This window comes from Cyprinodon variegatus, unplaced genomic scaffold (assembly GCF_000732505.1).
Source record: "Cyprinodon variegatus isolate N-32 unplaced genomic scaffold, C_variegatus-1.0 Scaffold1441, whole genome shotgun sequence".
In the NCBI taxonomy this organism is placed as follows: Eukaryota; Metazoa; Chordata; class Actinopteri; order Cyprinodontiformes; family Cyprinodontidae; genus Cyprinodon; species Cyprinodon variegatus.
The window spans coordinates 65317-90269 of NW_015151894.1; the positions used below are offsets into that span (position 1 = coordinate 65317).

A 24953-nucleotide genomic window follows, 5' to 3' on the forward strand; every position below is an offset into this window, starting at 1 on the left:
AGACCCGCTCCTATGTAATTATAAATAACGAATTCTAAGGCAACGCAAATATTAAGGTTAAGAGGCTGAGCTCGTAGATGATGATAAATAACATAGTTTTGTATAATATATTACATTTCTGACTGTATATCCCTGTAATTATTACACACTGTAGCTTTAAATGCGGTAATCATTAGTAAAAATGGTATACTTATATATCAATACATCTCAAATTTGTTTCCCAGTCATGTTTTGCTGCACATAGAGAATTCCTCTGATCTCAAAGTAGGTGGAGCTAAAACTGTTATAGATGTGGGGATTAGTCTGCTGTAAAAGACCTCAACCAATCAGATGTTATGGTGTGTTCATGGAACTACAGGATTTATGAAGGGCTTCAGCGCAGCAAAAATTAAATACTTTATTGGCATGATAAAATTAAATTTTTCAAAAAAAATTATCTAATCTCTAATAAACCTTTAATATCTGATGTAAATATCAATTGATTTTGTTGTGGTAGTTATTAATTTTTTATTTAAACTATCCCACATATACATACTATTCCAACAATTTTTTTTTTAATCGTGCCACCTCCAAAACCCTTTTTGTTTGTCCCAGGAAGTGCAGTAGAGTTATATTACAACAAACCTTATTCATGCCTTTGACTTAAATTTCACAGAAATTTCAAGATACCAGTTTGATTTTTATATGCAGGATGTATTGTAACAATCTTGTTGGCTGACAGTCTAAACACATATAAAGCTTTTGAAGAAATAAGGTATTTTTTACTCTTGTATTTATTGTCCTTTTTGACTCTGTTTTGTTTGTTTATCTAGACCTGCTGCTCAGCAGCATTCAGGATTTTATGGCAAATTTATGAATGTACCAGCAGGAAACTTAAAAAAGCCTTTCCATTCACAACACAGAGGGTTAGCTGTAAAGCCAATAATGAGTCTCACTGCTAATTAATGAGTTATGTCTCACAGTGGTGTTTATAGGGTTTTGGGCCAGAAGATAAGTCTGTGTTTCTGGAAATCTGCTTTTGGCAAACAGCATCGGACCGCGATCTGTTCAACTGGGCTCAGACTCAAGATGACTTCAGATCGGTGAAACCTGCCAGTCCTTTTAAAAGAGATGCTCTTTGATGCGAACAAAGCCAGTATAAAGTGCACCAGATCCAAGGAATATAATGTGAATTCTATTTATTTCCCACTTTAAGGATAAAAGCCTTGGCACTCTGCAGAGTTATGAGAAAGCAGTCACATTAGATATCCGCCGCCTGTCTAAGCTGCAGGCCATGTTGGATTTTGAAGTCTCTGCACAGTTGAAGGATGTGGCAACCTAATACACATTGGTGTCCAGCTGATAGGCCACATTCCCAGCACCAGCTGCCTGCATCACCTCTGCAGGCGATGCACTGAGAACAAAATGAACAAACTAACATAAATGTTAATGCTCCATTCTCAAGTGAGCATTCAGGTCCAATGTGTCCTTTGCAAATAAAGAAGAGTACATGGTTCATTATTTGACAACATCCCTAACAAACATGGACACTGCACCACATGGTTTATGCTTCCTTACATTTCCTTCATTACCATGAGCAACAAAATATTTTCACAACATATGGAACAACTAAGCGTAGATTTACTGAAGATGAAAGGTAATCATTAATCAACACTCATTGTTTACCTTTGTAAACACAGTGATTTGGTCTGGAACATGTAAACAAATGTTTAAGACTTTTTTACTGTTTAGCATCTCAGAAAACATTCAGTATCTGTAAGGGTTAAAGAGGCGACAAGATGGCACATGGAAACTGTTATAACTCCTAAATTACCTTTTGTTTCTACTGTACTAATACAGCAAGAACATTTAAATTCAGTTGGAAGTGTGTAATGTTTGGCAAACATGCAACAAATAGGCTAAGCAAGATGACTCAATATTTTCAAATTAAATGTATCATATTATTATTATTTTTTTTAAGATGCACTTACTTTGTCATGGTTGGACTTTTTAGGTGAGTAATTTTATGTCATAGGATAGAATATCAAGATGTATGTTGTTTTGTAACTTTAGATTGTTCCAGACTAATATGCTATCATTAAATATTAATTAAATCTAACTTCATTCTATTTACTAGCAAGAAAAAAAGCAATATGGAAGGAATTAATTGCCTGTACTGACAATGAAAAACGGAACAACCTCTCATTAACTTGTTTCTAAGGGGATTTAATCGTTGCCAAGTTATGTTAAAGGGAAATAGTTGGTGTTCTCTGCAACAGGAAACAATAAATCACTTGGTATTCTCAGAAAAAAATTAAACAACTCTACTTTTTCATCTTAGAACTAAAGTCTCATTTATACTTATTTAACATAGTTTGGACTCATAAATGTTGGACATATTCTAATAAAATCCTCCTTAAGAAACAATTTCTTAGATTGGCAAATTATTCAAGAACAGAAACACTTGGTGTTCCTTTATTTTCCAAACTGAAGTTACGAAATTAGCTTTTAGATCAATATTTCCTCAACTCGCACTTGTATATAAAAAGTAAGATAAATGACAATAGATTTGTCTTTAATGTTTTTTTTAAACAATTCTTTATTTTATAATTACTCAGCTAGACAGTTTCGGAATCTCCATCTTTCAATGTTGAAAATGTAACAGTTTTCTGTGAAATATATCCAGAGGTTGTTCTCTGGAACATGTTTTCATATCTTACAGAACTCTTTTTTTTTTTTATCATTGTCTGCATTCAGAAAAATTACCATAAAAGACTATAATCGAATAATGTGCTGGATTGTCTTCAGTTTATTTTAGTACTTAATTATATAATTAATCTCCACTTTATAGTTATGTATTTGTAATATTCTGTATGACATGTCAGTATAATCTTTTGTATCAGTTGATTTTGATCATTATTGTTTTGTTTTTTGCTTTACCTATTTCGAAATAAGAAAAAGGGGGAAAAGGCTTTTAAGTTAAATTGTAACCCTTAACCTATTTAAAAGTAACCTTTAGAAAAAAATTCAGCCCTACCACCAGCCTTGCTTAGCTTGGCTGTGGGAGGGTAAGAGGCTAAATCATTCCCTTTGCCTACATCCCTAAGAACACGTTGCGGGTTTGGATGAGAGTTCAGTGAAATTATGCAGCAGATCATTTTATTTGACATATTTCCCATTGATATTGATGATATGTCTGGAGTAATATATATTGTTATTGTTTATTGCTTTTCTGCATATCTATATTTCTGATTTTATTGGTATGGTTTGTATAAACCAGCAGTGGTTTCTACCATAGCGTCACATCTAAGGGTTTGTTACTGTTATGTTTTCAAAATTGTTTTGTTTTCTTGCATTTTCTGTTGTGAAAGCTAATAAACTGTAACGCAGCTACATATTTTTGGAAATATTGTGTTTTTAAGGCAATTCTAAGCTGTATTTTGTAGGTTTTCTCCTGGAATTTGACTCAGCATAACTAAAGTAAATTATTTGTTCTTATAGGGAACCGTTAAAGGTTTCATTATTATGTTAAATCGATGTGCTAGAAATGCTAAAATATGTCTGAGGTCCCAGTTTTTATAGCACCTATAAGGAATATGGAAAACATTTACATCGGCTCAGAATGGAGCCAAGTCAAAACCATTGTTGTGTCACATTAAATTGGATTCTTTATTTCTCCAAATCCTGACTCAGCATTTCTACAATCTATTATAGCATATCCCTACCTTCACATAGCTCATAACACACTATAAACGATAAAAATGATTTAGCCGATGTATTTTACAGCTCCACTTCCTCTGGCTTGCACAACATCCTTTGCCGCCGTCCCTCCCTACAGATTTACCTTTGTTTTGGAAAATAAGTTACCACAGCTGAATAACCGTGAGCTGTTTACAGAAGAACAGGTGCACCTACCCTTCCTCATTTCCCTAGGTAGACTTAGAGACCTTAAACAAGAAATTTGCATGTTCATTATTTTAACAAATATCAGCCTTGGAACAAGTAGTGAAGAGTCACCAAGACATTTTTACTCAGGCTGGATTATTCAAACTTTCAATGAGGAGTTTTTTCTTATAGAGAAACAGAGATATATTCCCATACAACCAAGATCAACTGCACTGTTTTATGTCAAATGTTAATGGGAGTTCAGTTATAGATAACTTATTTTTATACATAATGAATAGCACGAGTTAAGTTGTTCTTTTCAGCATCACTTTAGATATAATTTACTCTGAGAATAAGCAGAACGTTACACCCACACCATCTGACACTGCAGATGTAAGGAAAGTGTTTTGGGACATTTTTAAGTCTCCTTTGCTTCACATTTTACAGTAGGCCATTGAAAATTACAGAAGCATTTTGGCTTCAAAAAGGAACAATACTGGAAGGTATAGTCAGTGTCAAATTCCACACAGATGCCATTTTCCTGTTAATATAAATGTGAAAAATGTACAGGCAATATGGACCCTCTGAGTTTTTACCTTCAATTCTATGCACGACAGACTTTGGTAAACAAATACATTTCCTGTTTGCATATTAAACCCTCTGTTATTCAAAGTTTTCTACCATAAAGGAACTGATAGTGTTAGGGAAAAAATTAAACCTTTTCCCTTAAACAGAAATAAATATATAATGGGAAAACGAAATTCATGAACAAAAATGTAAAATCCCGAGTTAACTGTTTTACTTTCATATGGAAATAAAACTTACAGACTTTCTAAGGCCTAAAAAAGTAATACAGAAATACAATTCCTACATTGAAGCCTTTTTATTACCTAATAGACCTAAATTTCCCTAATAAGAAATGAGTGGAATAAAGCTATTTCTAAATTTCCTTTTATCATGGAAATTAAAGATGGATTTGAACTGCTCAGAGGTCAGTTTCACACCTTATAATAAACCCAGAATGCAAAAATTAAAAAAGTTAATAAGTTTAAGCCATTTTTTATTATCAAATTGAACCAAATGTCCCTAATAAGAAATGAATGGAAGAACACCATACTATTTTATGGACATAGATAAAGAGAGCTCTGAAATAAAAATTGAATCAATGTCCTCTTCCCAATATCAGGATGACAATATGCGAGTCAGAAGGGACATGTTCATTAGCAATATTTGGTTGATGTGTTACATATGTAGGTTCTACATAACAGTGACATATTCGGACAGTTAGCTTGACTTTAACTTGATGTTTATATTGATTGGCTAATATGGTAAAGCTCACTGCTTGGTGGAAAAGTGGAAGAAAAAAAAGAAAAAAGGTAAAAGTAAAGAGAAATAAGTAAAAAGGAAGGAAAACGTAGATTAGTGATAGTTGACATTGTCATAAGCCAAAAATGTCATATTTAATTCAATTCCATTCATTTATAAAGCGCCAGTTCACAACATGTCATCTAAAGGCACTGTACAGTTCAACCAGATCATACAGTCAAATTGATTCAAAGTTTTCTATCTAATGAAAACCAGTTGATTGCATCAACTCATTGACTCAAATGCAATCCCTAACACCAAGCATGCTTGTAGCGACAGTGGAGAGAAAAAACTCCCTTTTAAAAGGAAGAAACCTCCAGCAGAACCAGGCTCAGTGTGAGCGGCCATCTGCTGAGGCCCACTGGGGTTCAAGGAGATAGTGGCGGGATGGTATTTTTATGACACCATCCCGCCACTGATAAAGTTGATTAAGTTGAACATAAACATCACCTACCTTATCATAGAAATTGAAGATGGAGTTGAACTGCTCAGAGGTCAGCTTCACTCCCTGTGATAAAACAATGCAAAAATGTATCATCAACCAACTTGAGAAAACTGCCAGAATTTAGTGCTAAATAATTAACTTTAATAATATAATATTACCACATGTAAATTATATAAGAATTTTTTTTTAAATAATAGATGACCCAACTTTGTAACAGTAAGATGTTTAAAAACAATGAATGTAAAAATACAACATTAATATATTCATAAAAGTACTAGATCAATATCAAGGAACCAAACCAATATCTTTTTGGTTTAGTTGTATTGTCACTTAAATTGTCTATGAATCCTCAGGCATTAAAGGCTCCTATTTAGTGGCCTAAAGAAAATGAGGACTTTCAGCATAATGTACTTTTAAATTTCAGCATTGCGCCTTGTTAACTAGCAGATATCTGTTGTCTGCTAGAACACATCTGACTCTTCTAAGGTGGAGCAATAAGTGGACTTTTCAAGGCTTCACTGATTGTTGCTGAATGCTGCCAAAATGGGTTAGTTACGTCTTTTTAAAGATCTGAAAAATTTATTTTACCACCAATTAGTTGTTGCTTTTAGTCTCATAATTATATTTAGTCTCATAATTAGTCTCTACAGTATATATATAGGAACACAGTAAGATCATTTTTAATCAATTGAATCTTAAAAATGTACCAAGATGAGTATTTAAGCACCCACAAGTGAAACATGTTTGGTCCTCATTTTTATCTTTAATGGTTCTTCTAATTTTTAAGGATTATAAAATACTACTGATTAGTTAAATTATCTCATCCCTAAAATGACTTGTCTATTTTAGTACAAGCTGTAAAATATTCTGAAATGCACAAACGTTAAAGAAGGAAAAACTGCTTTAGGAAGGATGGGTATGAAATGCAAATATTGGGCAATTTCATATTTTTTCTTAATCCGGGAAATGTTAGCTCTCCATACGATAAGTAATTAATTGGAAATTTGAGAGTGTCATTATTGTAAAATAAGTCATAAATGTAGCAAGCTGTGCTTAGATGCTTTTTTTTTCTTCTCAAACCTGGAATTTAAGCAGGAAATTTTCCTGGACAGGGAGGAGCCTGTAGGGGAAAAAGGGATTAATTAAATATTGGACACAGGGGATGGTAAATTATTCAAATCTTATGACAGTAAATGAACATCAGGAGGAAATGTGTTTTAACCCTTAATATTGTGAATAAAAGTTTGTAAAACTGAATATCACCTTGCCATCTCTGAGAGCCCCAGCTTTCCATCTCCGTTCAAATCAAACATCCTGAGCTGCAAAACAAAACAGAAATTAAAAACAGCAGAAGAGAAATTTGGGAAAACATTATACTAATAAATCTTTAGAAATTTGGAAACTTCATAGAACAATGTTCTAACCAAAATACCACAATATGGCTCTAAAAGTAAAAAAGCATATGTCCTATCAATTGAAGTTATAATTCGACAAACAAAACACCCTACTAAAACAGCATAAACTCTAATTCAAAATATGATGTGCTAATGCATTTTAAAATGTTTATCAGTCCACTTGTTAGAATATTTGAATTTTGTTTATCTTTACTGTACTTCCAGGGGATTTTAGGGTAAAACTGTGACTTTCAGATGCTTAAAGAAATCTGAACAATTCAAAATAGAGGTTACTGATTGAGGACTAAACAAATAAGTAATCATAATGATCTGGAATGCACTAAAAAATGAATTAATTTTCACATTTTGATAATTATACATAAAGTGGTCATTATTTGTACTTATAATTATTATAATAGTTGCTTTCTTTGCTTTTTCTAAAACTGTTTACCATTAGATAAGTGTCAACAAGAAAAAAAAAACACCACTTTTAATTGGTCTTTTCATGAAAGCTTGGCCAGCAACATGTAACACTAGGTTGCACTAGGTTGTGAGAAATTAACAGACATATAATTAGTTAATATAATATTTAAAAGCAACGGTACAGGAAAAATAGGTTTATATAAGCATTGAGGAGATTTCTTGTTAAAAGCAGGTCAGCTTCAGGGTTCCTGGGAAGCAGATGTTACTGCATCTGGGCTGAAGACAACCTGCAGAAAATGATGGGTCACTGCCACTTCGCTGCACATCACTACTGCCACCAACACCACAGATTTCATAGTAAAAAAAAAAAAAAAAGGCTCCTTAAACTATTTGACATTTGTCATGTTATAACCAGAAACTTCAGTGTAATTTTGGAGTTTTTGGATAAGCTCAAAGTAGTTTATAACTCTGAAGTGGAAAGACAACTTTTATACTAAAAAAGATATAGTGTGCATTTTATATGTAGTTCCTTTAAGTCAGTTTATACAATCATAGAACCATCTTTTGTTTCTGCAGTATGTGCAAGCTTTTTGGATCTTAAGACAGAAAACTTTGCCCACTCATATTTGCAAAAAGAGTTCAGTCTCAGGCTTAAATGAAGAGCGAAGATGAAAACTGATTTTTGAAGGAGTTATTTTAAATGATTCCTCAGGCCAATATACAGTGCTTGACACTATCAATTATGCAAGTGGGGCTTCCTTTTGAAATACCGACCATGTAAGTTGGGAGATGACGGACTGTCATTGGCCAGGTCACGTGACCTGGAAGAATATATATCGCTTTATGGCTGCAGGCTTTTATATAGTCATGGAGCTAATTTTACTCTACTATTTATCCATCTGCTCTACTACTGGTCATGGCTGACGCAAGGAAAAACTTCAACCCTTCTAAGGAGGCTAAACAACACAACACGTGAAAGGGAAGGAAAAACTAGAGTCGAACTCGGATAAGATTTTGTTTGCTGGCACAGACTGAAAGAAGAAGCCGAATGTTAAACCGGTTCTCTTTTTTCAACTTTATTAGGAGCCTGTTAAGTTAACACTTTGCTCCTAGTATACAGTCATATATTGTTGTTATTGTTTTCTATGCTTAGTAGAAGCAAAATAAGGGGATTCACTAGTCTAGTGCCCCTAGTGGCCTAAAGTTACATGGTGTGCCTTTAATCTTGGCACAGATTAAAATGAAATTAAGGAAAAGATTGACAGCTGCACTTTTTCAATATTTAATTATTTTAGGGTCTAATAAAGTGGTTTTAATAAATCTGTTTCCTCAAAATACCACACATTACTACCACGTTAGGAAAAGTAAAGAGTTTTACATTTTTTGAAAAATAGAAAACTATTTGTGTTTCTTTGTGAGAAAAAGATCTTACTATGGTCTGCGTGTACTCCTGCAGCTTCTGTTCATCATAGTGTCTGTTTGCCTTTTCCAGCAGGTCTGACAGAAAGCCCTATAAAAAGAGGCAGATAAAGAGAAAAATATTGTAACTTAATCAACATATTCTCGAGATAAAAAAAACCTCTTATCAATTCATTGTGATTTTGATTTAGAATGTTTGAGATATGAAAGTGCATCTCAAACATGAACGTTTTGTCATACAGAAATAAGAACTAAAAGATAAGCTTAAACCCCTCTACAAAGGCAGGGAGCATAAGAAATATTTATGAAATAAATTATAAAAAAAACAAAAAAAAACTGGATATAATATTGGTGTTTCTTCATATTGTTTATTTAAAAATCTCCCCACATATAATTATAAATTACAGTCTTTTCAAATGCAGCAAGCCGTGTAGAGCCACACTGAATGTTTTGTACCACTTGATTCAATATTTTCCATGGCTGTTCTCAATTATGCGGCGAGACACATGTCTGGCGCCTGGCATCTCATCCGCAAATTTCCACAGCTTTCAAAAAGCCACACCTGAGTAACTCATCTGCACCTGGTCATCTGGAAGAAATGTGACACTGGAAACAACCCATGAATCCAGCATCTGCACGTCAGTCGTCGACCCCAATAATGCAAAGCTCCCAAGAGAATAGCGCACCCTTTTATAACATTTCAACCAATGTTGTAAAAAAAAAAAAAGGTGTAAAAGTAAATAACATTTGTGTAATCTGCGCGGCTTTTTTGCATCATTTCAACACCTGATGGGGGGAAAATAGCTGTGGTCATTAGGGAATTTCCTCTGGAGCATGCCACTTAATTCTCCTGAGTAAACCAGGTGACTCTCCTCACTTCATTTAAATCATGGGCTCAAATTGTCAGTAACAAACCTTTAAAATGATTAGTTTGATTTTAAGGAACAGGAGAAAAAATATTTAGCTTGTGTTTAGTTGAGGAAATTAAGAAATAAAGTCTCACAGGAATTTCCGTTGGCTGCAGTTTAAACACAAAGATTCCCTCTTATGATGTGTGTTTTCAGACCTATAGGGACACAGCGTTAACGAGGTCAGAAACTTTGGTTGGCTGAACAAATTTGATGTCTATGATCTTTGTGTATGTTTGAAATGTGGAACAAAAATTAACTGTTTTTTTCTTAGGAGTAAATATTAAAATCTCATATTTTATGTTTTAAATGTTATATTTTATGATTTTTTTTCTCTACCTGGGGTTGAGGGTTTAATATGGTCTGAATTATTTTTTTCAATGTTTTTAATTTGATTTTGGTTAGCTATAAATATTCTTGATTTATATATGGCTTTAAGAAATAACTGACTATAGACAGAAGATATAATATGCAGTGATACATTGTAGTTGGACTCCTCTGTTTAAAGATAATGGATGCTTAATAGATCAAAGGGGAGGCCATTGGTCTGAAGAGATGTGGAAAATATGATTTGATTAGAAGACTCATCCTTCATCATACTCTCAATGAGGGGAAGAGTTAAGATGGGGCGAGAAGGTTTTAAGACTCAATAGATCAGCCACAGAATGTTACAATGCTGTTATAATGTAGTGAGTGTCTGTTGAGGTACTTTAGATCATTATAAATGTAGAAAAAATTCCCTGTGGGTTACCTCCATCATGCTCTAAAGAAGTTTTTCTTATCTTGAATATAGTTATAATAGCCACACGTCCTTGTATATCAAAGTCAAGCAGTTTAACTCCAATATCTTGATACAAAGATTTTTGAAAAGGGGTAACATGTTGGGTCGGTCTACATTCAGGTTGTTTGTTTTCTTGTCTGAAACCAAAAATGAATAAAAACAAAACGAAAAACTCACATGTATTTTGGATTTTTTAAATAAAATGGAAATCAGATAGCAAGGGAGGTCTCTATGCGATTTCTCATTTTTTACCCTGAATGAAAATGGGGGGGAAAAAAAACAAAAAAATAGTAAAAGAGCAACTACATTTTATTGATATACATTTTCTAGCACTAGTGGTCTGAACTGGAAATTCTCTTTTTGTGACATATGGTGTGTAGAGAGACGTCCAATCATAAGCACCCCCTGAGCCCTTGAACTACTTATTTACACTCTACAAGCAGAAGGTCTCAACATTTCCCTGATTATATGAAATTGTCATTTCCGGGGTCTAACCAGTTGTCTCTTAGAAAAAAAAATAACTCTTGTTCTCATTTCTCTTTTCCATATTGTTTAGTTAAAGAAATTATAAATCCAATATCTACTTGTTTTGAGTCATTAAGTGATTTCTAATTTTGTTCTAATAATGAAAAATGTAATCGCTGCTGTTTTTTGTTTTTTTTGGTTTCCCATCAAAGGAAGAACTTCCTGAGCACACACCAGTTGCCATGACAACTAGTGATAAAATATGCATATTGCAACTAACCTGACCAGATGGAACCGAAATTGATGAATTCAAAAAAGTGACACTGGGGTCTTTGAAATATGTAAGAAAAAAAAAGTAATTACCAAAACATAGTCATTTACAGTGATTAACATTTATACCATTTGATTCTGCATTAAAGGTGCAGTAGGAGATCTTTTCTGATGTATTTTTTTTTACCATGTGGCTTAAAGATCTCGCTCAGCCAGCAGTTAAATAGAAGGTCTGGAAGTGAAACTAAACTAAATGTTCGCCGCTACAGTGAGAAATCAATGAATAACCCCAACCATTCACAAAAGACTGACCGTCTGACCTGACCTTAAAAACTATTTAAGGTCAGATAGCCATACGATTCAATAAACACCAAAAAGTAAGTAATTAAATAGTTTTTTTGTACATGACTAAAGGGTCACATGCCCGTCGAGGTAGTTTAAAGTATATCAGAATAATACTTTTTGTACAAAACTAAAGGGTAAAACTAAAGGCATAAACAGGTATTGACTGTGGGTATGCTGGTCTGATGGGGTATGTGTCAGGACTCCAGTCTGTGTGTTTGTCTTTTGTGTTGTTCTTCCTTCCACCAGCAGGAGGCGCCTGGTTCCGGTTCACCTCCTCACACACCTGCGGACATTTACCTCATTATCGGAGTGCTCTTAAGGTGCTGGTTGCCACAACCTCGACGCCAGAGTGTTTGCCAGTTTTTGGTACTCTAGCCAAGCTGAGTTCTCACTGAGTTAGACTGAGTGCTTGTCTCTCTGAGATTTAACTTTGTTTTTTGTCTTTGCCTTTCGGCAGGAAGTCATCCTGCATTCAAACAGGAGGTTTGGATCCAGTTTCCTTTGAGATTGTTGAAATTACTCTCGGAGCAAGGGAATCATCTTCACCACGACCCGTTTAAGTACGACAGGAAATCTGAGTGGCAACCAGCGTCTCCATCCATCTTCACCGTCCAAGTTCTGGGTAAAACCTGTTCCGCCCTCCACCGAATCAGACAAACTCTGGAAAACCTACACACAGATTGGAGTCAAGGATCCTTCACTTTTCTGGAAACGTGAGTCAACAAACCGATCCTCTCCTTCAAGATCAACGAGTCAAATTTTCCACTGAGCCTGAACTAAAAGTCTGTCTTCCCCTCGCCTTCCAGTTCCGGCTGAGCAGAGAAACTCTGCACCGAGCTTAAATCTCTTCAATAAAACCCATTTAACTTTTATTCTGTGTCTCTCTGTTTGGCTTCCCTGCATGTGGGTCCGAGCCTTAGATAAAATCATGACAGTATGCTGGTCTGACAGAACAACGGCACCATTTAAAAAATTACCGTTATTTTCGGACTATAAGCCGCACCTGAATATAAGTCGCAGGAGCTAAATTGCATGATTTGTACATATACAAGCCGCACCGGACTATAAGCCACAGGTTTCTTATGTTTACACACAAACTGTCTTGCGCTCGCAATGTCTGTCTTTCTCGCTGTCTCGTACCACTCGCGGTAGAAGTCTGCTTTCGGAGGACCTCCGCATTCCCGTACGCGCGGCTACCGTACTTGTGTGTTGAAGCAAAATTGGACTTCAACATGGTGGAAGGTAAAATCTATAGATTTAGGTATTACCCTAGTGGCTGTTAGCTATAAAAGTCCATAGATAAGCCGCATTGCTATATAAGCCGCAAGGTCGAAAAATGGGGGAAAAGTCGTGGCTTATAGTCCGAATATTATGGTAGTTCAATTTTTTGAGCAGTTTTAAGTCACAAAAGCAGTACCACTTCTTACATTTCTGGATTTCCTATCAAGAAATTAATTATTACAAAGTTTGAAGTTTCTTTTTTTGTTTTTTTTTTTAAGTGAAGTGGAGAACTGTTGACTCCCATATTATATTATATAATATATATATATTTTTTAGAATAACAATTTTCTCTTTATAGCAGGTTGGGAGATGAATAGTTATCGACCAAAATAGGGCAAATTCTCCTTGAATTTGAGGAAAAGTTTTGTTTTGTATAGACAGAAGAACAAGTCAATCTGAAATACAAGAATAAGGGTACAGAAACACAAAATCACAGATAAACCAACATAAATAAACTACTTATATGGGGAATTACCATTCTGTAAACTCTCCACAGCTTACATAATTTTTTGAAATGGCACTCTCAACCAGCATATCTAACGAATTATGCTGTATATTCACTCTCAAGTCATACATGTGAAACTAGGTTAGGCAGAGAACCATAAGTGTTAGTGGAAAAGTATAATCATGGAAGAGTATTTATTTTCCACCCATGAGTGAACAAAACTGCTCCTGTGGGACACCTGGGTACAAAGAAAGGATATTGTCTCTTGTGGGTCGGATTAAATCTTATGTGCTATTTTGAGACCTAGGGTTTATATTACTCTTTGAATTATAGTCCAATTTTGTATTTTGTAATTACGTAAGCAATATGTGGTCTCTTTTTTGCAGCAATGCAATCATATTTAAATGCATATATTTATAGAGTATGTTTTCCACAAAAAACTTCTAAATGGAAAAATGATAATGACAAAGAAATTCTACAGACTATTTCCTTTCACGTTCTTTTGTTTACTTTTATTTGTACAAACAACATGCAAGAACATGCAAATAAGGATTGTAACATAAGAATACATAAATACATGCACACGTATTATAGTCTGATGAGTACATTTGAAGTTACCAGGCGGTAAAAATAACAGAAACGATCATGAATATCAGCGCTAACAATTACAGTTTAGGGTCCTGTTGGCATGTGGTGGTATAAAAACAAAAGTGAATGAAGGGGGGAGGGGAAAAGAAAAAAATAGAGTATAAGTATAATGATGGAGGAAGATAAATAAAGGTGTAGAACTACTTTAAGGTCATTGGTTGACAATAACAGCTATTTTTTTCATTTATTGCTAACAAATTGACAGTTATCTATTTACCTTCAGTTCATTTGCTTCAATGTAGCCGCTGCGATCTGTGTCATATCGCCTCCATGCCTGAGAGAAAATAAAAATATTTTTAGTTGACAGTTTTTCTTTTCCACCTTTGATGCACAGACATTTATTAAAGTGTTAACATGTTTTTTCTTTTAAAAAAATCCTCTCTGATAGAACCCCCCTTCTTCTGCACGTTGTTTCACCACTTTTCTGTAGTGCAAAACGCCATAAATCACCACAGAGGATGATATGGAAACTCCGGGCCATTACTGTAATCAAACAGTTTTCAATATAACCCCTATCGCCCACATAAAGAGTATGGGGTAACACGAAGAGAGGAAAGGAGGGAGAAAGAGAAAGCCATTTTAATGAATGTTTTAATCTAGCAGCTGTCCTTGTCCAAGGAGGGGCTCCTTATCAAAGATGGATGGCTTCTTCTCCTCCTCCTCCTCTGCTCCTCCTCTGAGCTCTGCAGAGAGGAGCTACAGTAGAGTTATCTATTATATATGATCCTGAAAATAGAAGTTTCTGCTTCCTCATTCTAACCCTTTAAAAACCTTTATGCCCCTTCCCCCTCCTCCCTTCCCCTCAACAAAGACTGATTAATCCTCCTCTCCAGTAGGATGTTCTAAAACTCTAACCCCTTAACTTTCCATCAGCGTTTCATTTACGGACCCTATTTTCCAGCTTTCACTTTCGCTTGCCCTTTGTATCTTTCTCCTCCACACCTTCCCTCTCCTCCATTTTCCTCCCTTTGCTTCAATATTTCCTCTTGATGTGACATGGCAGTCAAGGACCCACACACATAATTGGTTTCTAATTGCCTCAGTTCTTTCAATGCAGGTAGATCTAACATGAAATTTGCCATTTCATCCAACTGTGTTCTGAGGAGGTGTTTCGTGAAATTTAAAAATTCTGTTACTTTCTTGGAAGCCCCTTATGTTGCTCCACTGGTAGTTTCTTATTGAAAAATTTAGTGCAGCACTCAAACTGGGGACATTTTTACATAAAGTAGTTTCTAAGAAATGGCGCACTCCCTTCTCCTGTTGGCTTTTGCATATAATTAGTTGACTAACTAAATAGAAAAAATTTACAATTTAAATTTTTCAGCAACTGCAGCAATTGAACTGATTTCCAAGCCAGCATTTTTTTGGGTTTAAACTGTTTGTAAATGTATAAAAATAAAAAAAGGAGACCTGGGTCTCAAACTCAAGTCCTTGACAGCTGTTATCCTGCAACCTTTAGATGTGTCTTTGCTTCAACACACCTGACTTTAATTTGAGCTCATTAGCAGAGCTTGACTGCTGCTAGTTTGGTAGTTTTTGGTAGGATTTGACAATAAGACCCCTGATCTAGGCTAAGATGTGTGTTTTTTTAGCAGCTAAAATACCTTGAACACTCTGAAACCTTCAGATACTGATCCCAGGATTGAACTGGGCACTCCCTAAGGGGATTATTGGGAATCTTAGGAAAAATCTTACTAGGTCGTAAAAAAAAAAATCTCTGGTCCTGACCTTAAATCTGTGTTATTCAGTGTGACTGATGCACCAATTATTGCTTTAAACCAAAGCACATTGTGAAACATATGAAGCAGCATTTCAAACCTTAAAGGGAATCTTGCAGTGTGACTCCAGCTGCAACCAACATCTGATGGTCATCTACTTCTGTGCTGGCTACCGTTTCTTATTTTCTTCATATTCTTAGTATCTTCATCTAATGATAAGCTTATTAACAGCTATATTTTGCTGCATAATTGAACAACTATGTCTACTGTGTAGCCCCTGGTGATTTCCATCCAGAAAAGGCAACATCTATCATAATAGCATGCTCACATGGTGTGACAGCTTATGCTAAACATCAATTCTCAAATGAACAAGGCAAAGAGGAAGATTGAGCATAGGCTACAGAGTGAGGTAGACACAGAGCCATGTTGCCTAATAGGGATGAGGGTGCAAGAGTGTGTCTTTAGATATGGATACTGTTGTCCCTCACAGTCTCCACTCTACTTGCCTCTTTCATGTAAGAACACAGTGGCAGAATGAGTCCAGCTTAAGTGGTTGACTTATGAAAAGGCTTTGGCTCATCTAAGCAGGTGTATCACAGAACCGTTTTGTTAGCATTTCTAACATCAAATACTGGCTGGCCCAGAACGTCTAAATTATTTGAAGTTAGACCAGAGCTGCTTCTATTTGACCCGGCAAGTTCTTTCAGTCTTGCTGGTTCAATATTTTTATTGTTCTATGTTACTTTTAACTTTAAATGTTTGGGACACATAACAATGGGCATGCTGTGAACCTTTTACATGGACATGGCACCAATTGTTCCCGGGGGAAACTTCGGCAATGGAAAATTGGGAATCTGCAGATACCTCAGATCTACCTGTAAAACAAAACCCTGGAAAAAAGCATGTGAAAGTCCTCTTATGTCCGTTTATTGGTCTTACATAAATATTCTGATAGGCGAATGTTCTTAATAAGGATTATATAAAATGTTAAAGTCTCAGTTGCTGATTGCAAAAATTTTAAAATCACGACCATTACCCAATGACAGATTTCTTAGGATTGCATTAAAAAGATTAGGAACCATGTACAGAGTGTAACTCCTAGTGTACCATAAAAGTATAGAAGTAACCTTATAGCGAGCCAAGGTAGCATAACTGCTACGTTTATCACAGTTTTAGAGACACAACTTTATTATTTATCTTGTCTTCCATTTATTTGTGCTCTGTCTTTTTTCCAAGTTTCTATTTGTGATATATCTCCACTCACCTGACTCGAAGCACAATTTAGATCATTAAAAATTAACATCCAGCTTTATGACAAGTGCAGTCATGTGAGATTGAAGGCAACAGTCTGTGTCTTTTAATTTAAACTACTCCACTTCATGTTGCTAATTGGAACACCATCAACTATCTGGAGGGAATTATTTCATCACAGTAGCTTGTAGATGTGAATGAGAGCATTCATCCGTCTACAGTTGGCTGAGTCCAGTCTACAATGTGTGATTGGTTGCAGTAACCTTGCTCTTATAAATGTTCATTTTTGGAGAGCAAGAGGCTCTTTTCTCAAATTTCCATAAGAGCTTATAAGGTCTGGCATGAACTGAGCATAGGGACATGGTGTTTTGCATGAATAAATGACTAGCATGTCCATTAAGAAAAAAATCAAAACACCCTTACCGCCATGAACTCGGCACTGGAGCTGACAAACTGTCTGAAGCAGAGCAAGAAGTTCTCTTCGGTAGGAAGAATCTGGGCCAACTGGAGGGGAAAAAAATGACAGGAAAATGGTGGTGGTGAGTACAAGATGGTGGCTTTGGAGAAAGATAGAGAAAGCGGAGCTTTATGTCTGCAAAGCTATGAATGGGCAACTAAGACATAAATAATGAAGAAGCATAACCTCAGAAGCTGGGCCATGTCTTCTATGGGAATGTTTATTAAGATCCTCCTTCAGAATGTTCACTTTAATACTGTACTGTGGATCTTTATCCATTTTATTGAACATTTGATTAATTTTCTCAACAAAAGATGCCTGATTCATATTGCAGAATCTTTTCTCACATTTCTTTAAATCCAAATCTGAGAGCACTAAATTCAAGGTAATCTTCTGCTAATGCTGCAGGAAGACCAACAAGAAGCTCTTAAAGCTCCAAATAAGGGCTTTTACTGTTCAGATGTTTTCTCACAATAATCCCCCCATAAAAAGGTTTCTCCCCCGTTTATCTTGATGGGTTTCTGCTGGTTTTATGGAAATATATTGCTATGCAAAACTTTGCTCACAACCATAACAAAAAAAGGAAAAACAAAACAAACAGAAAACAAATATATATTTTCTGCAACGGAAGTCAACATCTTGCAACTTATTTTTCTGATGAATGATCTACTTTGTTAAAGCTAATTTATGATGAAGTTTGAGAGATTCATGTCTTCCCCTTTTTTTCAACTTTCAGGTCTATTCTCTGAAGATCAGAACCAGCGTTCACTTCTGGTAGATTTCCTAAAATACAAAGTTTTATTTTCTGATTATGGGGAAAATAATCTAAATCTAATAATCTAAACTAACTTCCCCATGTGTGAAAAAATAAAATAACTCCTAAAATTTAGTACATGTATTTGTTGTACAAAGTTATGAGACATTTGTTAAAAATGTCAATGATATCTGTGGAAGTGTGAAGAACTGGTTTCATTAAGTCAAACAGCATATAATTTCAATTAAGGTGCACAATTTGATGTTTCCACTACAAAACCTTCATTTTGTTGTTGTTGTTTTTTTAGATCAGTTTAGAGGTGGATTTGCTGGTGTGCTTAGATCACTGTCCTAATCCAAGGGTGTTTTAGTTCACAAAATGATGGCTGGGCCCTCACTGGATTCTTCTGGTAAAGGTTCCATCAGCTGAATCTCCAGGTTCAGAGGCGGCAAAGCAGCAGCATACAACCACCATGTTTGATTTTCAATATGATGTTTCTTTTATTTTCTGCAATGCTGTGTCAAATTTTATGATGTTAAGAGATTAACAGCCTCTAGAAGTTTGAGTTTTTTTCCTCCTAAATCTACAATATTTTTCAAACGTCTTCAGTTGTCATCAAGTTGTCTCTAAGGAAATGTGTGAGGAATCTTTGGTTTCTGTTTAGTCAGCAGAGGATTTGGAGCTGGAAGCATCCTGCGATGCCATCAGTTGCCTCTTTCTTATTATTGAATCTTAAATAACAACCTTAATTAAGATTAAGTTAGAATTGCAGTACTTTAGGTATTCAGGGTTTTGTTAGCTTCTGGATGAGCTGTTGATGCCTTTTTTACCCTTCTCTGTATGCAAAAACACCCTCAAGTAAAAAGTCAACGGTAATACATTCAAAACCCAGATTAAGAATCTGAAGTTCAAAGAGGCCTGCAGTTTCTTGCTTTTTTAAATTCTTTTTTTTTTACTTTTTGGTACCTCCGGGATGAGTCATCAATGTCTTGGAGTCATCTTGGTATCATCTCAACTTAGACATGTCTCAAACCCATACAAATTGCTCTGTAATACCCATTCCCAGGCTGATTAATGTTAAGGACTTTATTTTTAATCTTTTCCTACATTTCTTAAGCGTTTAAGTGATTTCATGAGTCTACAGATCAGGCAGTAGACAGACCTCAGTTTGGCTAGAGAAATGTTAATAATTTGAAAACAGCATTTTGTATTTACTGGGATTCTTTTGTTTGCTATTGAAATGTGTTTGATGACTATGACTGTATAAGTAACATGTGAAAGAAAAAAAATTAACAGAATAGAAAGAATATAGGAGAAGATTCTTTTTTTCTCAGAACCGTATAAATCTGAAATAAGGTCCCGGTTAGAGGCTTACTTTTTCTGTCTATGTGGTCTATGACAAGCTTAAAACTTTTACTTATTTTACCTTAGAAAGGTATAAGATGGCAATATTTTTTTTATTCTACTGTTGTGCAAAAGCAAGTAAGTTTCTGATGTAAAATGAAATAGATACCTCTGACATCTCGATGCGCCCATCTTTGTTCTTGTCAAACTTCTGCATGAACTCCTTCATCCTTTCTCTGAAGGTGGGGTTTGTTGGGTCCTAAAAATTTTTTTTTCAAGTTATATTACTAAAACATTTTTTTCTTTTAGCACAGATCTATGCTGATATGCTTGTCCTTGAACTCACCACTCCTGCTCCTCTCCGAGCCGTCTCCAGCTCCCTGAAGAAGTTCTCCAGCTCCTTTCCCTCAATGTATCCATTTCCTGAGGAGAATCAGATTTTAATCATATTGTGTGTGTTTGTTTTAAAGAAATGGTTTACGAAATAAGAAAAAAAAATAACATAGACACAACGCAAACACTGTATATTAAAGTATATCAGAAATTTCATACAGCTAAGGTCAGTTTAGATTTTTATGAAAAATTAAGATGTTTACCTCGTCTGTGAATAAAGATTCAACTCCTGGAATTTAGTGCTAATTCATTCATTTTTTCATTATTTAAAGATAAATTACATCTACCTACAGTCAACCAAGTTAATAAAAATTACTTTTTAGTCTATTGGTCATTATCCTAAATTGAATTATATTATATTTCTTGGATATTTATCTCACTGGGCAGTAAAGTTAATCTTCTCTCTCCCTTATCTTGTTTCATTCTCATTCCCAGTCCTCTGATTCCCTGACAGAACCCATTCTGGGGACAAATCGGTCTGCTTTGCTTCACCAAGGTATTATGGAAACCTGTGCCAATATTCTATCAGGAGCCGAGGCTGAATAGCTGGACAGATGGCTCCAAACGATGTGACTAGCTGCTTCAATAAAACCCTGGAAGGCAGAGCTGCCTCATTAAACTCCAACAAAGATGATTATGCCATCCACTTCCTCTCGCTCTAGCTCGCCGTCTTTCTCTGCTGCTTTTCCATTTGACTCTTCCTCTCTTCATCCAGCCAACATCTTAGCTTTCTTTGTTCTGCGAGTGTTTGTAAGATGTTATCAAAACTCATGAATAAAATCTCAACTGTTTAAGTAGGTGGGGCAACAATGTGCTGAGGTAGAGCTTTCCTTCAGCGTTTTAGAACGAAATGTCCTGCTTATTAATCAACATAAGATCGCTTTTTCAGACAATAAAAGAAACTGATTTATTTGGAGGATTACACAGGGAAGCTGTTATCCATTTGATGGTCCATGCACCCTTAAATTAAAGGTTTTATTGTGCTACGATTGCTTTCGATGCAATACAGAGTGATGCAAATTTACTCCAGCTCCATAACATGGTTAACTATTTGGCAGGAAATGTTATATGCATATATATATAAGAGTCCTTAAACTGACTTTTTATCGTATTTTGTAGTCTTTCTGTATAACTAAGTAAATATTTTGGTCGCACAAAAAAGACGAGAAGAATATCTGTGGGCTGTTCCATCACTAGGACCTCTAGAGACCCTTAAGGGTTTTTTATTTTTACTTTGCTGTTTTACGCTAAAATTCATCTCACAACATAGTTAAACCCTTGCAGAGGGCAGCCATGCAAACTAAGTGAATATTTAAAGCAAAACACAACCTGTATTTGCCTTTCAAAGCAGAGCAAAGCTCCATCCATTCAAATGTTTTATGCTGGGTAAATTCAGGAGCTAGATTTTGCGTATCTGTTTACAGGCCACTGAAGAATAATTGAGCAACTAATGCTCTAAAATTAGAAAAGTGAACAGCAGTTGTTTTATATTTTTCCACTTTGAAGGAGCTGAAGTGAAAAGGCTTGACAGAAAACAGCAGAGAAAGATGAGAGCGGCATGGTACACAGGAGCTGTAAAAGCGACGCAATCCAGCTGAGATTTGATCCCAGTGCCAACAAGGGAATATGTACTTCCATCGTCTCTGGATGCTTCGTCTCCTGTGTATTTTTATCTCTATCTTGGAGATGTTTACTCAGTGTGAACAAACAAATTAGTCCTCCTTTCTATCAGCCGAGCCAGGCAACACTCCCAGTAATGAGAGCTGAAATCAAACACCCACAGCCAAATCTGTGGATGCTCACTCCTCATTTTTGGTTTGCAAAGTGGCTTGTTGCAAAGTACAATATGTAAAACAGCAACGAAGAATTCAAGCACCTGCAGGGACTAATATCAGTCCAATCCAACAGACCTATTGAGAAAAAAAAAACAACTTTCTCGCCACTCAGACAGATAAAATGGGAGAAGCTCAGCTGCTGAGCACCTCCACCACACCTAGCTTCTCTTCTCATCCTACCTTGATTTCCCAGTGGAAAATGCTTCAGCTTCTGTGCAGGCATCAAATAGTCAGCACACTGACAAAGAATTCCCTGGAGTACATGTGTGTAAGAAAAAAAGGTGCTCCACCCTTATTTTGTCTGCAGGTTTAGGTACATCAAGAAACTGATGAAGCAACCCTGAATGTTTTACAAGAATCAAACTCCTATCAGTCTGTTTAGGTGGTGATTCTTTTTTTTTATGTATTTTCTTACCAAAGGATAGAGTCATATTCTTTTTTCTGCATTTACCTCAATCAAATCACCATTAGATCACTCTAATGCACCAATTTAGTGTCTAAAATAATTGGTAAAAGTCAAATGCTTCTCTACCGTTGCCAATAAAAATATTAGGAATTATCAGATGGTTAATTTCAGGTGGTTTAAAAAAAATTGTAGAAAGGCATATGAAACTACTTATATGGAGTCATGTACTTTTGGAAACATATGCAGAGTGACATGAAAAAGCAAACTGAAAGGAGACCGATTGATGAATGAAAAAAAGATTCTTCTGCAGTAGACTTGATTGATCAGCCTTCATTCTGCAGAATACAACACCTTATCAAAATATGCTTTTGCATGAAACAACAAGCACCTGACAAATTGCACCTAAAGATTGGGCCTCTGCCTATCTTCAGCTGTCAGTGGAGGAGAGCAGAGGTCTCAAGTCAAAAGTGACATACCCAACCAATGCGATTAGATGATTTAGAGTGCTTATTTCACCCATTATACAAGTTTTTGTTCTCTGGAGCGCCAAAAATAAATAAATTAATAAATTAATGCATGTAAACTCCATGAATAAAGGTTGGGATTTGTACCCACAACCTTGAAGAAAAAATTGTGGAAATAACTGCAGGACTGTGCATTGCAAAAATGGAGTTGAAAAAAGAAGTGATCACATATACAAAGCTTAAGATTTACTGGAAACAAATGCAAGGGTTAAGTCAAACTACGGTCTTTGAATGAAACCAAAAAACAGCAACGTCCAGGAGTACTTCATGTACAAACTGGACTTCAGTGAAAAGCGCACAGGCTGAGCAAATCAAGGAGAGCAGCAATGAGACCTTGTTTTAACAAGATCGAGTAAAAAAAAAAACAAAAAAAAAAACAAAACAAAAAAAACACACAAAACAAAAGCATTTATTTTATCAGCTATTTTCAGATTTACACTAACAAAAGTGACATCATTAAAAAATGTGTTTTACTTGCATATAACTGAAACTTACAAATTCAGATCTAAACTTTTTGTAATGCTTAAGGAACATTTTGCTCTTTCTCTAATATATTAATATATATATATATATTTCTTTTTTTTAAGAGAAACAGCTCAGTATTTCTGTGAAAATATTTTGCAAAAAAAGATAAACAACAGCAACAAAAAAGAACAAAAAACGATTCTTTTGTTTATGATTTAAAATCATTTTAGCTGAGTTTTCACCGAGGAAAATAATATTTTCAATTTAATAATCGCCCGATCCAGTTCATTTCAATTCATTTAACCTACCAAATTACAGTCAAGTTGCTTTGGAAACTGATCCATTTAGGATAATCCAGCTCATATTTTGAACTAGTCCTGGTCTCTGCAGTCTCATCCACTCACAGTCCGATTTAATCTTAATCTATAGAGCCAATTCATACGGATTAATAAAGCACAAAGTCATGTTATTAATACAAAAGCAAACTATATGTGACAAACTTATATATTTATGTAACAATTTTGACATCATTGTCAGTTTCTTCACATATAAACACAAAAAAATCTCCTACCATCCACATCGAAATGTTTCCAAATATCGAGGAACTGGGAAGCGGTGACCTCGGCCAGGTGCAGGTGAGGAGGTTGCTGTGCTTTGTTTGCCATGATGATGAAACAGATGAAGATGTTCCTCCGTTGGTATGCTGCTGCAGGTCAGACACCAGTGATGAAAAAGTGTGGGAGAGGGGAAAAAAATCCGCCGCTAACTTTTTTTTTCAGTGTCTCCTGCTGGAACAAACTCCACACTGTGGCCCCTGCGCGCAGAGCCTCCGCTTTTTAACTCGAGCGCCGGAGCGGCAGCGGCGCCTCGTGGCCGCTGGGGGCGCACTGTCAGCATCCGTCCGTCTGAGTCAGCGCCTCCTTGTTTGCCAAGCTGCATGCGATAGGACTGCAGTGGACAGGATGATGTGTGCTAAAGACGCAGATGGATCAACCGCTCTCTTGTTGCATCAGTTTCCCCCTTTACAGCAGCTCCCCTGTGGACGCAGTGTGTTTTTGATCTGGTGCGCGTGCACGAGACCCCTATGTTCCCGCGTTCTCGTTGAAGCTGTGTGCAAATGTGCAGCCAGTGTGTGAGAGTCTTCACAGACTTAATTAGAGCTTCACACACTACTCACATTTCCCACACAGCCCCTAGCCAGCTGTGATTAGCCCACATAACAAATGTAAATTATGAAAAAATACGTGAAGCGGGAAGAGGAGGCTTTTTCATTAATGGGGCATCTAGCATGAAGGGGACACAGATTCATGCTCACATATATTTCTTAAACTCATTTACTCCAGGATGTCATAATATCCAGGATGAAGTAATAACACTGTAATGAGCAGGAGTAAGTCCTCCCTAAAGCAGGAAGCATTTCACTGTATGCATATTTTGATACAAGCGGGAAAAAAAGCAGGTCATGCAGACAGCTATTGTGGCAAAGCTACAACATTTATTATAGATTTGTTTGAAACATTTTTCTATGAAAGTAGCTTAAAGGTCAGAACTTAACAACAGTCCCACAATTATGTTTGTGGCTCCTATGTGAGCAGATGCCCATATATTTTATTTACCTGTTTCTTTGTAGAACACATTTGTTTTATTTTTGTTGTCCATCCATTTTCTGACACGCTGTATCCCAAGCAGGGTCGAAAGCGATGCTGAGGATATCTCCAGCTGTCTACGGGCAAGAGGCAGGGTACACCCTGGA

At 35.8% G+C, this 24953-nt stretch overlaps 1 protein-coding gene across 1 annotated transcript in view; it reads right to left on the bottom strand.

The window, feature by feature from the left end:
* Positions 1-24028, bottom strand: part of calb2 (calbindin 2) — a 27879-nt gene extending 3851 nt beyond the window's left edge. The window contains exons 1-9 of the mRNA XM_015403125.1: positions 23772-24028; positions 19924-20000; positions 19747-19836; positions 17446-17526; positions 14271-14327; positions 8924-9001; positions 6938-6993; positions 6755-6794; positions 5684-5737 (exon numbers count right to left, since the gene is read on the bottom strand). Of these exons, the coding sequence (XP_015258611.1) occupies positions 5684-5737; positions 6755-6794; positions 6938-6993; positions 8924-9001; positions 14271-14327; positions 17446-17526; positions 19747-19836; positions 19924-20000; positions 23772-23865 (627 nt within the window). The 5' untranslated portion in view covers positions 23866-24028. The remainder of the gene's footprint in view (positions 1-5683; positions 5738-6754; positions 6795-6937; positions 6994-8923; positions 9002-14270; positions 14328-17445; positions 17527-19746; positions 19837-19923; positions 20001-23771) is intronic.
* Between the last annotated feature and the right edge of the window lie 925 nt (positions 24029-24953).